At 50.6% G+C, this 15,936-nt stretch overlaps 2 protein-coding genes across 5 annotated transcripts; both read left to right on the plus strand.

The window, feature by feature from the left end:
- Positions 1–342: 342 nt before the first annotated feature.
- Positions 343–4,881, plus strand: LOC119845370 (interferon alpha-inducible protein 27-like protein 2A). 4 transcript variants are annotated; one of them, XM_043505917.1, is made up of 5 exons: positions 343–718; positions 2,184–2,236; positions 2,975–3,013; positions 3,767–3,928; positions 4,537–4,881. In XM_043505917.1, exons 2-5 carry the CDS (start codon positions 2,230–2,232, stop codon positions 4,608–4,610), a joined length of 282 nt encoding a protein of 93 aa, XP_043361852.1. In that variant the 5' UTR covers positions 343–718; positions 2,184–2,229; the 3' UTR covers positions 4,611–4,881. The 4 variants fall into 4 exon arrangements, with proteins under 4 accessions (XP_043361852.1, XP_043361851.1, XP_043361850.1 ...); XM_043505916.1 differs by lacking the exon at positions 343–718 and adding an exon at positions 755–802 and having other exon boundaries at positions 2,190–2,236; XM_043505915.1 differs by lacking the exon at positions 343–718 and adding an exon at positions 829–909.
- A 911-nt stretch (positions 4,882–5,792) lies between these two features.
- LOC119845371 (interferon alpha-inducible protein 27-like protein 2A) lies at positions 5,793–11,020 on the plus strand. The gene is made up of 5 exons (XM_038377591.2): positions 5,793–5,981; positions 7,692–7,757; positions 8,700–8,738; positions 9,644–9,805; positions 10,778–11,020. Exons 2-5 carry the CDS (start codon positions 7,751–7,753, stop codon positions 10,855–10,857), a joined length of 288 nt encoding a protein of 95 aa, XP_038233519.1. The 5' UTR covers positions 5,793–5,981; positions 7,692–7,750; the 3' UTR covers positions 10,858–11,020.
- Positions 11,021–15,936: the final 4,916 nt, after the last annotated feature.

The following is a 15,936-nucleotide window of genomic DNA, read 5'->3' on the forward strand; positions in this document are numbered from 1 at the left end:
ACAACAGTATCTGTTAATTTATTTTAAGAAATTTAATTCTGCCAACCTTATCTCTGTGAGGCTCTCCCTGGAGCAGACAATATTTACAACAGATGTGGAAAGACAGCTTCCAACAAAGTAACTTCCCCATTAGCAAGAGCCTTTTTAATCTGATTTCTTTCCTGTGCATAGTCGCACTTCTAATTAAGAAACCTAGTACAGTAGAACCTCTGAGTTAGGAGTTGACCAGTCAGCCACACACCTCATTTGGAACCAGAATCAGGCAGCAGCAGAGTCAAACAAAAGCAAGTACAGTACAGTGCCGTGTTACATGTAAACTACTAAAAAAAAGGGAAAGTTTTTAAAAAAAAAAAGAAAAAGATTTGACAAGCTCAGGAAACTCTTTCGGTGCTTGTTTCATTTAAATTGAGATGGTTAAAAGCAGCAATTCTCTTCTGCATCGTGAAGTTTCAAAGCTGTATTAAGTCAATGTTCCGCTGTAAACTTTTGAAAGACCAACCATAACGTTTAGTTCAGAGTTACGAACATTTCAGTTTTAGGCACAAGCTCCATTCCCGGCTGTTGGGAACTCTGAGGTTCTACTGTATTTTTTAAGTCCGAGTTTGCTTTTACTTTCGTTTGTCATTTCGCAGCTTGGGCTGGGAAATTGAAACCTAGGGATCCTCTTTCACCTGCTTGTCATCAGTGATTATGCAAACTTCTCTAATGCTCTTGAATTGTGAGGTTTGGGTTGGGTTGTTGTTTTTTTGGGGGGAGGGCAGGGAGAAGGGAAGGGTTGTCTTTGATTGTGGGCCAAATTTCAATTGAGTACCCCTTGAAGAGACCTCCCAAGTCTAACTTTTGTGCAGAGAGCTTTGAGATTCTTAGTGGATGCATTTGAGTCGGTCTCAGACAATCTTCTGGGACTGGGTGGGGACACTGAACAACACTGTTTTAAAAAATATTCTGGAAGGGTTCAAGGCAGGGCTCTGAAAGCTGTTTCCTTTGAGGCTCTCACTAATGTATAGCGGAGAGAGAGCAGGGATGGAGGAGGCTAGTACAGCAAAATTGCAGGGCAGTTAGGGCATGGGTGGGCAAACTATGGCCCGCGGACCAAATCCAGCCCACCAGCTGTTTTAAGCCAGCCCTTGAGCTTCCGCTGGGGAGCGGGGTCTGGGGCTTGCTCTGCTCCGGCACTCCAGTCAGGGAGCAGAGTCGGGGCTGCTCCACGCGGCTCCCAGAAGCCATGGCATGGCCCCCCTCTGGCTCCTATGCACTCCAATGGTCCCCCTCCAGCGCTCCAATGGGAGCTGCAGGGGCAGTGCCTGTGGATAGGTCAGCGTGCAGAGCCACCTGGCCGTGCCTCCGCATAGGAACTGGAGAAGGGACATGCCGCTGCTTCCGGGAACTGCTTGAGGAAAGCGCCACCCAGAGCCTGCACCCTTGAGCCTCTCCCCACGTTCCAACCCCCTGCCACAGCCCTGATCCCCTCCTGCCCTTCGAACCCCTCAATCGCAGCCCAAAGCACCCTCCTACACCCCAAATTCCTCATCCCCAGCCCCACCTCAGAGCCCACACCCCCAAATGGAACCTGCACCCCTTCCCACAACCCAACCCCCTGCCCTGATCCCCCTCCCACCCTCCAAACTCCTCCGTCCCAGCCCAGAGCACCCTCCTACACTCCAAACTCCTCATCCCCAGCCCCAGAGCCTGCACCCCCAGCTGGAGGGGAAAAGTTCAGCAAGAATTTAAATTACAATCTGCCCAAGAATGAAAGGGGTGAGAGACAACCCCCTTAGTATGGTGCAGGGAGGTCCTGCATGGGTGGGGACAGTCTGGGCAGAGAGCGAGGCTGGATGTGTGCTAGCACAGAGCCATGCATCCCCCACGTGCAATCGGAGGGGTGCTAAGCACTAACAAGAGCCAAGCAATGGGGTTGGCTAGGAGGGTGATGAGGTTTGGCAAGACATCTTGCAGATCAGCTGTGAGAATGGGTTACCCCTGGACACTAGCTCAGGCTGCACGTGGGTAAGGAGCTGAGGGCTAGTTAGTGACACTGGGTCATGTACAAACACCAGCAATTACACATGTGCTGGCTTGTGCGACCAGTGGTGTAGCCCCACACCTGTGGCACTGGCCCCCAGGGGCTGTATTTGGGAGGATGCTCAGAACTGGACTAACTGCATTTCCCACTTTCTGTGCAGGGCCAACGATAACCAGGTGACAGACTCAGAGCCACACGCAGCAAACATGCTTAGTAACAGCCTTTTATTTACCTGCGCCTTGAAGAAGAATTGCCCCCCGACGAAGTCACCATGCTGTGCTAGCAACCAGCCACCCCTCGAAACCCAGAACAGGGGGAGGCCCTGGACACTTCCAGTGCAGCCCCAGCGCTCCCTTCCTGCAGCGACGCATGCGTCAGGAAGTGTCTGCCTGTGGCAGGGAAGAGAACAATTCAGAACTAGCCTCACTGGCTGGGTTCCTTCTATCTGGCGCTGGCAGTACTGAGGCTCATCACCACCACAGGGCAAACAGTCTCCCGAGTGGCCCTGCTCCCATGGGTGGCCGGGGTGGGGCCAGGATGGGGTGGAGACTTCAGAGCCACTTTGGTTCTTCTTTTTTAAATGTTCCTTTTGGACTGGAGCATCCCCAAATCCCTTCCCTCTTGCTCTGCTATTCTGACCCTCGGTTACATTGGGCTGAGGCTCTTCATGGCTTCCCTGGCCTTGGCTGTAGCCTCCGGGCCAGTGAGATGCTGCTTTACAGAGACAGGGAACCCATCAGGTAATTCTCCAGGCTGAGAAGGCCTCACTCGCCTTATCAAACACTTCACGTTGGAAACAGGCCCTCCAGCTGCTTTAGATGCAGAGGTTTGAATAAAAAAAATATCCTGGTGCTCACTAATGGCACCGACCTCCCCAGCTTTGCATGGTTACATGTTTATAGCACGTGAATGTCTTTGCTGGGTCACTAACATCAGATTCTCATTCCCTAGACAGTCTTGTTACTTTGGTTGGAGCAGGAATTGGAGCAGGTAAGGGGCTAACCCATGGCACTGATTGGTTGACACTTGACATCTGTACTTATCAAAGACTTATTCGGCCGGGGACTCTCCTGGCTCACCAGCTGCCCCGGCAGTGCTGGGATCCATCCTAGTGCGAATGAACCTCAGGAGAGTCAGGCATCCGATGTTATTGACCTGTGGGGAGCAAAAACTCTGCCCGTCTGCTTGACTTCTTCCCCAGCCCACATGAGGCTGCAGGGTCCCTGTGGGAGCAGGGAAAGGGGCTGGAGACAATCCCTTTGAAACCCTGCAAGCCCACCGTTCATTTTGCTGGTGTGAAAATGGAGAGCCTGTACCCACTGGGCTATACTGGGCCTAGCCTTCCTTATACAGTATGTGCCCTCGGTGAGAGCTCCATCCCCAGCCATTGCCCTGGTGCTGTCCTTCCAGGGGCAACCAGCCCCAGAGGGGTACGGCAAGGCCTGTAGCATCAATGCACTCTGCTGAGCAGAGATAGGAAGGCAAGATGCTGCTTCTGAGCTCCACTTGTGCACCCTGCTAGGGCTTGCTTTGCAGATTAGCGAAAGTTCAGTTCAGGGAGCGGTTCTCATATCACTCTGACCCTGTTGCCCTCCCTGGTTGCTAACCACACGATCCATTGAACCACCCAGGAGAGGAGCTGGGTGGTGGATGGGTGCAGGTCCATGGAGGGCTGGCTCTGCTGCAGAAGCAATTGCTGTAGGAGCCTGGACTTTGCTTAACATCACTGTGTCATGAATGTAGGAGTGGCAGTCGTTGGAATCCCAGTAGTAGTCGGAGCAGTCGGCTTTACTGGAGCAGGCATTGCAGCTGGGTCCATTGCTGCCAAGATGATGTCAGCAGCAGCCATAGCCAATGGAGGAGGGGTAGCCGCTGGAAGTGCTGTGGCAACCCTGCAATCCATTGGTAAGTAATGGGGAGCTAACCTGTCATTGAAATGCATGTGTATCTGGTAGTGCACTCCTGCCCTATGAACAACTCTGCATGGAGAGAGTCTGGCATTTCTGATTTCTCTTGCATGTAATGAGGAATGCGTCTCTCCCCTGACTGGCCAAACCTGCTCCCCACAGATCCCGCTAATAAACTGCTAAGCACTTAGATGCAACATGCTCTAGCTTCTCTGTTCACTAGGTGATCACTCCGTACCATTGCTCGCTTCCATTGTTGTAGAGGAACAGATGGGATCTTCAGAGGCACTCAGGGTTCACTCACCTCACTCTGTTCTCACTGGGGATGCGCCCCATTGACTTTAAGGGGAATAGTGTTAATGCCCTGAGTGTTTGAAAATCCCACTCCTGTTCAAGGCTGCACCATTAAGGCTGGTCAGCAAAGTACAGAACTGGCCTCTTGGCTCCTGGTAAAAGGGACTCTGCCAAGCAACAGTGTAACCTATTGCATCCATACAGAAAGCACAAAGAGTTATGACTTCTATAGTGCCCGGACATGGGAAGGGGATAACTGGCTTGCTAGTATAAGTCGTGATACTAACTAGCTGATTCTCTGTTTCCTCTCAGCTGCTGCAGGCCTCCCTGTAGCTGCCAAAGCTGCGATAGTAGGTGTTGGGGCAGCAGTCAGTGCCTTATTCTGAAAGCTACAACTGCTCCTTTATGCTCTGGAAGACACACTGACTTGTCCGCTGGCAGTTTCTCAATGGCACCATCAGGCTAATGCATCAAGTAGCAAGTTAGAGAAATGGCTCTGTACTTGAATGCAAAAACAAGTGGCCTGTAGAAACAGCTCCTGCACATCTGTCGCTTGTTCTACCTTCTCCACAACAGACGTCAAGTTCTGTTGGGATTATGGCTGAATTATTGCTGTTGGCTGAATGTGACAAATCAATAAACAATTGCAAATTTAAATGCCCTGAGTTGTTATGGTTGAAAATTGTCGATTGTGTGTCAGTGAAAAATAGCTCACCGAATGTGCACACACACCTTCACGCCACTGGATTGCCAGGACTAAAGCAAAGTGTTGTCAAAGTGGAAAAAAGAGCTAGAAGCTCTAGACCTCTGCCAGAGATAGATCCATCCAGAGCCGGCTTTGCAATAAACCTGAGGTTTAATTTTGTGGCTACTCAATGTGGCTATGGCTAGCCATTCCTAGATCAGTGGCGGGTTACTCAGTAGAGTATTGTTCCTTATTGTTTCTTGATGACTCAGCCCCAAGACACACAATCCAGTGAGATGGGAAAGCTCTAAGAAAAGCACCCCCGCTACTAGGGCCTCGTGGAGTGGATTGATGCAGCTGGTCCTCCAATCCCCCATTACTGTGACAGTCTCAAACCAGGATGAAACCATTCTCTGTCTAGCCCAGGCATTAGAGTTACGTGGGTATTAAAATCAAACAGAAAATAGAGTTTTGGGCTATGTCACTAAAAATCCCCCCCCCCATTACTCACCTTTCAGCCTCTTGTGATGTCACCATTTCACTAGTTCGCCTTGACCACTGAATCTTCTAGGCTAATGTAACAAGCAAAAAAAACCCAACCAAGCAGAATTTTAAACCACAGAGGTCCCCTCTATCTACTCTACAGCCGCACAGAAGAGGGTGGAACCCCAGGGGGCAGTTGTTTTGCAGCTTGTACCTACAGAACGTTTCTTGGGCAAGGAGATGGGGAGGTAGTACCCTGCCCAGCTAGGATGTGGCAAGGTGGGGTTTACTGTCTTGGCATAGAAGGACTGTACCATCTGGGTCTGGATCACAAGGGGAGGCACTTCAAGTGGTTTTATCTATTTGTGCCCTACGAATGTTAACATGCAAATCCTCCAGCGTTCGGGTATCCAGCGGCAGGGAGGTTAAAGGGGAGCAGGGCGTGGGATCTTGCCATCCCTGCTATTGGTGCAGGATGCTTCGTCCTCTCGGCACACGTACCCATGTAGTAGCAGATGCCCGGAAACTGAGCTCCTGATATAGCTGCATTGCACAGCAATCAGTTCATTCTGCTCACCGGATGCTGGAGGTAAGTTGCTGCTCTGAGGGTAAGAGACCCTTCATCCTAATAGCGCTGACATACCACTTCTAACTCTGTCCAGGGTTAGGGAATCTGCATGCAGGGCTAGGGAATCTGCAGTGCAATGCAGTGGTGATTCAAGGAGAAGTGAAGGGATGTCAATAAATTACATAAAGCATTTGGGGGTGGGGCTTAATTTTGCTTGTTTGTTTCAGTGTTACAAGGGGTGGATGGGTCAGTGGGTTTTGGCAAAAATCATCAAACTGTGTTATGTCATTCATACACAATTCCTGAAAGATGAACTGCTGGGGAAGTGAATGATGCTTTTAAATGAAATCCTACTTTAAACACCCAGCGTTCCTGATTCATGTTACTAACTGGGCTTTGGAAGAAGGATTCTTTCAGGGTGAATAAAGTCCAACTTGGGATGGAAAATAGAAACTTAGGAAATCAGTTTCATTTCCTGTTTTGTTTGCGCACAAAGCTGCAAGCAGGCCTCCTGTTTGGGCCAATCAACGTAGAAAAGCCCTGGGAACATGGTCCTGTTAGAGCTTGCGTAGCTACAGCTGAGAGGGGGGCAAATGCTTCTTCAAAGTTTCTGAATCTCTGTCTTCTACCAGCTTTTAGGGGAGACGAGGTGGGTGAGGTAACAGCTCTTCCTGGACCAACTCCTGTTGGTGTGAGAGATGAGCTTTCAAGCTACACAGGGCTCTTCGTCAGGTCTGGGACAGGGACTCTGGGTGTCACAGCTAAATGCAAGGTGGCACAGATTGTTTAGAATATGGAGTTGACACCTAGGCTATGGGACCAGTCCAGGTGATATGGTCCCTTTAATGCCCCTGTGGCCGTAAGACAAAGGGGTGAGTGGGTTACTGATTGTTGTCATATGCCCGAAACCCAGCGTCTTTATGAAGCCCAAGATTTTTAGTGGCTAGCAAAATTATGAATTTAAGCTCCCAGGATTGTCTTTTGAGGGTGCCGGTTTCCTCTGAGGACAAGACCCGAGCGTGAGAGCTCCCAACGGAGTGAGCCTTTGGCAAGAAGCGTTCACCCCCCCTGGGTGAGAGCGCGTTTTGTCTTTTATCATTTTCATGTGAGTCCATTCGAGAGGGCAGCAATTGTCTGGCTTCACCCACAGAGGGACCAGCAGGGCTTTTACCCCAGCTGGCTCATTATATGGTTTTTAGAAGCCACATCCCAGCTTACACTGAAGCTGCTATAGGAGGGGAGGAATTTGCACACACCAAGGAAAGGAGACAGGGACAAAGACAACCCTATGCTGAGGTGCTGGCAGCCCAGGCAAGGGAAAGGAAGAGCAGAAGAGGGGCTGGGCCATGGGTGTTACCCTAGAATTTTTTGATACGTGTGCTGCTTCCCAGCAGAGCTGTGCTCCCCACACGGGCACGGGGCATGACTCTTTGCAGCTAGGAGTTCACTTGTCTGTGACAAGCTCCCACACGCTCCACGGGGTGCCCAGCTGGGCAGGCGGAGGATCGGTTACCCCAGCTATTAGCGCAGGCTCTGCAAAGGAAGAGGCCTCTGGGGCTGGGGCTCTCTTGTGTTAGTGGCTCTGGGGCACCTCCCCAGAGCTGCACTGGGCGTTGCTAGGAGGGAGTGGCCCTATGCTGAGGCCAACATAAACCCAGGCCTCCGGCACCAGCCCGGGGTGCGGGTGGAGTCTCAGACCAGGTCTAAGCATATTTCTGGCTTTTTGCTCAGGGCTGACGAAGCGGAGCTGCTATCCCAGTGACCAAGGCGTGTGGGTCAGAGTCTCAGTCATGGTTGGTAAGGTTCTTCTCTTTCACTAACTGAGCTCTGACCAGGAGCGGTCTCTGTCACAGGCACCTCGAATGCGTCAGGGTATTGTGCGGGCAGCCAGTAACCCCACAAGCCCAGAACAGGGGTTCTTGCATCCGGCTCTGGCCCCTGTCAGAGGCCGGAAACTGGACAGAGGTGGACCTCGGGTCTGATCCAGTTTGGCAATTCCTATGTACATGGGCAGACCCAGGAAACTTGCTCTTCTACTGCAGCCCAGTGGTCTGTTCATAGAGCGCGGCTTGCATGAGGATCTATTTGCCATTGAACTAAGGCAGAGAAAGGCTTACTGTGGCAAGCATTAGCTTGGAAAGACTGGGAGAGGGCCAGATTCTGGTGCGGTACAGCAGTGTAAATCAGGAGTCATTCCACTGATCTCACTGGTCCCTTGGTTCTCCTTTATTTGATCCTTTTAAAATATCCCTTTTGGAGCATCTGAAACTTTATTTCCCTTTTCACTGCTGTGCCTACATGGCCCTGAGGATCCCAGAAGCCATCTTCCCAGCTTTGCTGGCCTCACCAGGAGCTAGGGTGACCAGATGTCCCAATTTTATAGGGACAGTCCAGATTTTGGGGCCTTTGTCTTATATAGGCACCTATTACCCCCCATCCCCGTCCTGATTTTTCACACTTGCTGTTTGGTCACCCTACCAGAAGCCCTGGGGCTGGTCAGTGCTCTTAAATCAAGAGCATGAAAGAGCCTTTCAGAGAGTGGAGCACTGAGTACATAGCTCATTATCGAGTAGAAATGCTCAAAGACGATGGCAAAGTGGAATCCAGCATGTTTAGAGACAGGGAACGTTCAAACAAAATCCAGGTCACTTAACAGGCCTCTCCCCATTTCTATTCTTATCTGCTGAACATCTGCTGAAGTCTTTGATGACTCACTAGTATAAACATCTCCTTTCCTAGGAGTTATCCCCATTGCTGTTGGAGCAACTGTTGGATTAGGTAAGTTGCAAGCTCAGGACAGTGGGTCAATATTGCAAAACACTTGAGATTGTAACTGAGATTTATTGCGCCTTGGGTTTACTTGGCTCATCTGCTCTCCCGAAGCACAGGGGTCTCGCCTACTGGGAATGTATTGGCCCTTCTGACCCGTGTGGAGCAGAATGCTGAGGCGCTTGGCTGTCTGATGCCTCCCCAAGCCATGCGAAGCTGCAGGCGCTCACAGGAGAGCAGGGAGAGTGGCTGGAGACATAGGCACCGACTCCGTGGGAAAAATTAGTGAGTGCTCTGCACCCACTGGCAGCCAAACTCCTCTCCTCCTCCCCTGAGAGCGCCGTGTCCCCGCTCCTCCACCTACCTCCCAGCGCTGCCCGCCCGGCCGCCGCCAAACAGCTGTTTGGCCTCTCTGGGAGGGGAGGGAGGAGCGGGAACGTGGCACACTCAGGGGAGGAGGCAGGGAGGGGGCGGGGCCGGGGCAGGGATTTGGGGAGAGCTTCGGAATAGGGGCAGGGAGGGGGCGGAGTTGAGGCGGGCACTTTGGGGAAAGGGTTGGAATGGGGGCGGGCAGGGGTGGGAGGGAGTGGGGTGGGGTCTCATGGAAGGGGTGGAGTCAGGGCGGGGGCAGGGCAGAGCAGGATCGAGCACCCACCAGTGGGAGCAGAAGTTGACACCTATGGCTGGAGACAAGTCCTTTGGACTTCTGCTTGCAGCAAGTTTGCTTGAAAATGTACAAGCCCTGTACTGAATTTTGCCACTGCAAAAATGGAGCCGTGAGTGGTGGTTCAGAGCATGAGCAATTGAAGCAGCGAGGGAGTCGGTCTGGGGGTGGCTCTGGGGACTGAAGCTGGAGATGCAGTGCTCTGGGATCCCATTTTGTAGTTAACATTGCAGCACTTTTTGTCATGCAGGAGTTGCCACCATTGTTGTCCCAGCAGCACTCGGGGCAGCAGGCTTTACTGGAGCAGGCATTGCAGTTGGGACACCTGCTGCCAAGATGATGTCAGCAGCGGCCATAGCCAATGGAGGAGGGGTAGCCGCTGGAAGTGCTGTGGCAACCCTGCAATCCATAGGTAAGTCTAGCAGGCATTAGGAGCTGAGCTTCATTCATATGCATCAGTGTCTGATCTGGCAAACAATTCTGCAGTGAAAGATGATCTTAGTATTTCCACATTTGCTCTCACTTCTCTTGCATGTAAAGAACTGTCCCTCCACTGTCTTGGCAAATGAGCTCTGCTCCTCCCTGTTCGTATGGTCCTCCATGCTATACTGTTATCAGTGGTCTCATTGCCTAACTAGCACTGACCTTATCCTGCACTCACCTAGGATCCTGTTCACGATCTTCTTACAAAGTGTAAACTGTCAGATGCAGGACCTGTAGCTGCCAATGCTGTCAGGCAAGAGGTGGAATTCCACATTGCCATGGAGGATGCTTCCTCAAACTCACAACTCTAGCCAGCCAGGAGAAATTAAGCCAGGGACACTAGCCACATCCCAACACCGAACCGGGTGTATGTGCAATTACACTCAGCTGCCACTCCACTGCAGAGAAACACAAACAAGCAGATGCTTGAAAGAAAGTGTTTTGGTTTTCTAAGTGCCCAGGAGAAGGGAGTGAGGGGAAGGGGAAAAGATTAGAAAGTAGCTGCTGTTACTCATATAAATCCACAGAAGGCCCTTAAAGGCTATGGCAAAAGGAAGTCAGATGTGATTAACTCCACTCTAGCTTTGGACTGGGCTCACTCACTATTCTGCATTAGACATAAATGACCCGAGCTAGAGGAACGCAGATTCCAATGTGTTCTGTGAAGACAGGTGAACAAAGCACACAGCTGTTTTACTAGTCCTAGTGACGGCAGGCTGATTTAAGAACGTAATTCATTATATCCATGCCAAAAACTAAGGAGGGCTTTTTGTTTTGTTGTGCCTCCAGTCAGATTGTGTCGGCAGGAGCTTTGTTGGAAATTGATGCACCACAGGCAGGGGTTAACTGGCCTGCTAGGAGAGCTAATGAACTGGGGTAACATTCCTCTGTTTCCTCTCAGGTGCTGCAGGACTTTCTCTTGCTACAAAAGGTATGCTGACAGCTGTTGGGGGAGCACTAGCATACTTCTTTCCAAAGTGAAAGCTGCGACTGCTCTTCCTCCTGCAGAAACAGCCACTGCAGCCTGCCGCTTGCTTGTTCTGCCTTCTCCACAAACAGCCTTTACAATTGGTTTGACTGGTGACTGAATTATTCCTGCTGGCTGAAATGTGAGAAAACAATAAAAGCTTTTTGCTGATTTAAATGTCGTTACATAACTGACAGCTGTTGAGTGTGTGGCAGAGTCGAAGTTGACCACGGCGTTTGTACACGCGTGCCCCCCCCCCCACACACACACTCGCTGAGTGTTGTCAAAGTGTGACCACAGCCATGATCATTTGGAGTCTGCTCATGCCTAGCACCTTCCCAGAAGAGGGCGTTGCAGGGCATTTGGGGTTCCAGCTCGTGTCCATTCCTAACTCAGGGGCAGGGTGCTGGGGAGCACGATGCTACCTCTCTTTCCGGTCTCGTAGGGGTCTTTCCTGTTGTTCAGTGCAGTCCACCTGTGTGCAAAGCCCCAAGAGGGGAAAGCTCCAACAAGAACTAGTGTCTGCCAATAAGGCCCCTCTGGAATGGAGATCACAAATGGTCCCCTGCGTCCAGGCCAGTGTGCTGGTGTCTCCAGCTAGCCCAATGGCACAAAAACTATTTCACATCCTGATTGCTGGGGGGCTGGAACAATGTGTATCATGGGGACACTGAGAGCCATTGAACCAAACTGTAAACCCTGGATATGATGGAAACCACTTTAAATCGGGGGGTGCACCAGCACCTCCTGCACTCTTAATTCCAGCACCTATGCTGACCACTATTCACCGGCTGTCCCGTGGGAACAAAACGTAATTTGATCATCAATTCTGGTCATCTACATCTTGTGCTTTCACTTGCTGCAGCTGAATCAGAAACCGCTGCCTGACTTAGACCCCCCTTTGGTGAAATGCTGATACTACCAATCTTTGCATGTAGCTGGATAAGATCAAACTGTCTGAGAGCTTAATGCTCATGTAAAATAGCTCCTAGTATCTGTTACATTGATTTGAGCCAGTGATTATTGGCTCAGCAAATACCAAAGATGCTAAGGAGCTGCTATGGGGAACCAGAGATCTGATTCAAAGGTAAAAACTAGTTCTACCGTCATATAAAAATACTCTCCACCAGCTTTCTCAGAGAGAGATTAATCTACGTTAACGTGGTGACCACTAGCCTCCAACCCAGAAGCTGAGTTTGATCAGCTCATGCAGCTGGCCCTGGTGGTGTGCACAGAAAAATGAATGGTTGCTGCAGGTTTTCTTAAACAAGGCCATTTCAGTGGAGGGTGATGGGGTGTACCAAGCCCACCCTGGGCCAGAAGAGGTTAGTCAACCCTGGAGGAGCTCAATCAACCCTGCCCTGCTACACCTGCTGTGTGTGTCAAGCCTGGAGGGAGGCATTAAAGGGCTGAACGTGGTGCAGGTGTGGCTGGCTATGAGGGAGAGCAGGCGCTTAGCTCTTACTCAAGCAGGGAAGCTTGGCCGGAGCCAGGAGCTGAGGTGACCTGCTGGCAGATAGCGTCTCCCTGAAGATAGCTAGGCCTGCAACAGGGAGCCCAAGGCAATTGAGAAGGGAAGCAGCAGGGAGTGAGTCTGCCCAGGGCTGCATGCTGGGTCAGAGACTACCCTTCCAGAGAGAGAACGAGAACTCCCCTCCTACAGAACCCGCTGGCCAGCAGGAAGCTCTGCGGGGAGCCTGGGGAAGAGGCTTGGAGGGAGTGGCCCTGATACACCAAGAGTCTGGGAAAAGGCTGTGAGAGAAGCCCAAGACACAGCAATGTAGGAAGAGATTCCACAGAGACAGCAAGGGGTCTGTGCAGTCAGGTCTTGGCTGCTGATTCAAGGGTCCCTGGAGAGGCACGGCTTGGGTTCCCCTATCCGCCCACTGAAGAAGGTGGAGCAGAAACCCACCGACGAGGTGGGAGGACTGATGAAGTCCCCTGATGCTATGTGTAAGGACTAGTGAGACTGGAGTCAGACCCAAGGCCCACTGCGAGGTTGGTGGACTGCTTGTCGGACCATTGGTTTACCGTGAAAGGAGTGGGACTATGCGGCGTGACTGAGCCAGAGGGCCGAGCCGCAAGAAGAAGCAGACCAGGGCCCCGGTGCCTGTCAGCAAGGGATGCAGAAGGAGAGCCTGTGTCCCATGAGCAGCTCCCTGGGGCTGGGCTGGCTGGTGAGTCACACTTGTACCTGCTGTTTTATCCAAACATGGCTCAGCTCCCTGTGTGAGGTCAGAGTCCCATGCACCTGCTATGGTGACCGAGTACCTTTATATGGCTTTTACGCTGAGCTCTGCACCCCCAGCCTAGCTGCAGATGCATGAGCAGGCTTCAGCTCCTTCTGATGTGTCCTCAGTAGAACTGCGCACCAGGCTCCAGGCCTGTGTGTGACTGCACAGGTGTTGCTGTGAGTGGAATTTGGCCTGTAAAATCTCTTGCAGGTGAAGGCCCATAAGGAAAGCCCCTTCCAGCTCCACCCTCTGATCTTGGGGAGGGGGAGTTTGCAGGGCTGGAAGTTAGATAAAGGCATCTTTTTAACTTGCCGCCTGAACGCATTTAGTCTGAGTCTGGTAGACTGACTACCTAGGACCCCAAAAGGCCAGATTTGCAGAGTAACACCCCACTCGAAATCCCCTTTTTCCATGTATAAAAAGAGCATTTTTCCCCTTGTTGCCTGTGGTTATTCTGTGGGTCAGTGGCTCCTGCTGGTCACTGCTTGGCCGCTGTCTGTTCTGTAACTAGCATTCCATGCAGTGACTTTAAAGATGCATTTCAAACAGTGAGCAAGCCAGCAGCTCTGCTGGGAGTCCACTCAAGGTTAGTCCCTGGCCTCCCATCCTCTAGCTCTTGCCTAGAGATCGAACATGCTGCCTCCACAGCACCCTGGATATTTGGGCTTTACTTCAGGCAGACTTCTTCTATAGAGAGGGTCTCTGGTAAGCACACTCCCCAAATACAGAGAAGTGACCAGTCAGCTGCCCTTCCCAAGGGAACTGATCAGTGTTCTGCAGCATCAGGATACCTGTCAGTCACGTGTCTTCTTGTAAAGTATCAGAGCCTAGTTCTCCAATGCATGCACCAAGCTACCAGCCTGGGGCCAGAACCAGATCCTCAGCTGGTGTAATCAGAAGTGAATGACAGCACTCTGATCTACACCAGTTGATGAGCTGGCCCATGCCATTTCATCTCTTTGACCTTTTATGGACAATGATGCCTGGTGATAACGTGTTTAGCAAAGCAGGAACTACTGTTGGTGCAAAACCTTGTTGCTTGCATTATTGCATACCGAACCCCTCTGTGCTAGGCACTGTACAAACAGAACACAGTGAGGGTCCCTGCACCAGAGAGCAACAAGAGACAACACGTGGGTACAGACAGACATGAGGCAATAATATTGGGCTGCATAAGCTGTGATCTTAGCACACCAGTGATTGAATTTAAGGGTTTTTTTCATAGGCATCACAGAAAAGGAGAGTTTTAAGGGAGGAACTCAAGGTCAACAATGAGGTAGCGCTGTTTATATTCAGGAGGAGCAACTCCAAACCTGAGGGGCAGTGGGGGAGGGGGGAGTACAAAGGGGCTTGTTTGAAAATGTAACAAATGGGCAATGGAGGCAGAGCTGACATCCCTGTAGCAAATGACTGATGATGGGTAGGATGGGGAGAGGCTGTCAAGGGCTTGAAAGTGAAGACAAGTAGCTTATGGTGGGGGGGGAAGGGTTGGAGAGAAGGATGTTCTTTAAATGCATACATGTTGTTTGCTATTTAATAGCAGAGCATTGCAATGATGGGGGAACCCTGCACTGTCACACTTCAGAGCTGAGGGAGAAGTATCAGGGCCTCCTGCATGCGCTCAAAGCTGGTTTGTGGCCAGTGAGAGATTCTCTCTCCCACACAGTTTCAGAGTAGCAGTCGTGTTAGTCTGTATTCGCAAAAAGAATAGGAGTACTTGTGGCACCTTAGAGACTAACAAATTTATTAGAGCATAAGCTTTCGTGAGCTACAGCTCACTTCATCGGATGCATTTGGTGGAAAATACAGAGGGGAGATTGATATGCACACACAGGGAACATGAAACAATGGGTTTTTCATACACACTGTAAGGCGAGTGATCACTTATGATAAGCCATCACCAGCAGCAGGAGGGGGGAAAGGAGGAAAACCTTTCATGGTGACAAGCAAGGTAGGCTATTTCCAGCAGTTAACAAGAATATCTGAGGAACGGTGGGGGATGGGGTGGGGTGGGGGGGAGAAATAACATGGGGAAATAGTTTTACTTTGCATAATGACTCATCCATTCCCAGTCTCTATTCAAGCCTAAGTTAATTGTATCCAGTTTGCAAATTAATTCCAATTCAGCAGTCTCTCGTTGGAGTCTGTTTTTGAAGCTTTTTTGTTGAAGGATAGCCACTCTTAGGTCTGTAATCGAGTGACCAGAGAGACTGAAGTGTTCTCCAACTGGTTTTTGAATGTTATAATTCTTGACATCTGATTTGTGTCCATTCATTCTTTTACGTAGAGATTGTCCAGTTTGACCAATGTACATGGCAGAGGGGCATTGCTGGCACAGGATGGCATATATCTCTGGTCACTCGATTACAGACCTAAGAGTGGCTATCCTTCAACAAAAAAGCTTCAAAAACAGACTCCAACGAGAGACTGCTGAATTGGAATTAATTTGCAAACTGGGTACAATTAACTTAGGCTTGAATAGAGACTGGGAATGGATGAGTCATTACACAAAGTAAAACTATTTCCCCATGGTATTTCTCCCCCCCACCCCACCCCACCCCCCACCATTCCTCAGATATTCTTATTAACTGCTGGAAATAGCCTACCTTGCTTGTCACCATGAAAGGTTTTCCTCCTTCCCCCCCCCCCCCCCCGCTGCTGGTGATGGCTCATCTTAAGTGATCACTCTCCTTACAGTGTGTATGATAAACCCATTGTTTCAGGTTCTCTGTGTGTGTATATAAATCTCTCCTCTGTTTTTTCCACCAAATGCATCCGATGAAGTGAGCTGTAGCTCACGAAAGCTTATGCTCTAATAAATTTGTTAGTCTCTAAGGTGCCACAAGTACTCCTTTTCTC

Source organism: Dermochelys coriacea, chromosome 19 (genome assembly GCF_009764565.3).
Source record: "Dermochelys coriacea isolate rDerCor1 chromosome 19, rDerCor1.pri.v4, whole genome shotgun sequence".
Lineage (NCBI taxonomy): Eukaryota > Metazoa > Chordata > Testudines > Dermochelyidae > Dermochelys > Dermochelys coriacea.

Excerpts from the sequence above, each read along its gene's own strand:
- LOC119845370 (XM_038377588.2), top strand. The coding sequence starts at position 2,604 with ATGTTCCTTTTGGACTGGAGCATCCCCAAATCCCTTCCCTCTTGCTCT. Across the intron at positions 2,764-2,974 it reads AGAGACAGGGAACCCATCAG|ACAGTCTTGTTACTTTGGTT; the intron begins GTAATTCTCCAG and ends CTCATTCCCTAG. Across the intron at positions 3,014-3,766 it reads TGGAGCAGGAATTGGAGCAG|GAGTGGCAGTCGTTGGAATC; the intron begins GTAAGGGGCTAA and ends TCATGAATGTAG.
- LOC119845371 (XM_038377591.2), top strand. Across the intron at positions 8,739-9,643 it reads TGGAGCAACTGTTGGATTAG|GAGTTGCCACCATTGTTGTC; the intron begins GTAAGTTGCAAG and ends TTTGTCATGCAG. Across the intron at positions 9,806-10,777 it reads GGCAACCCTGCAATCCATAG|GTGCTGCAGGACTTTCTCTT; the intron begins GTAAGTCTAGCA and ends GTTTCCTCTCAG.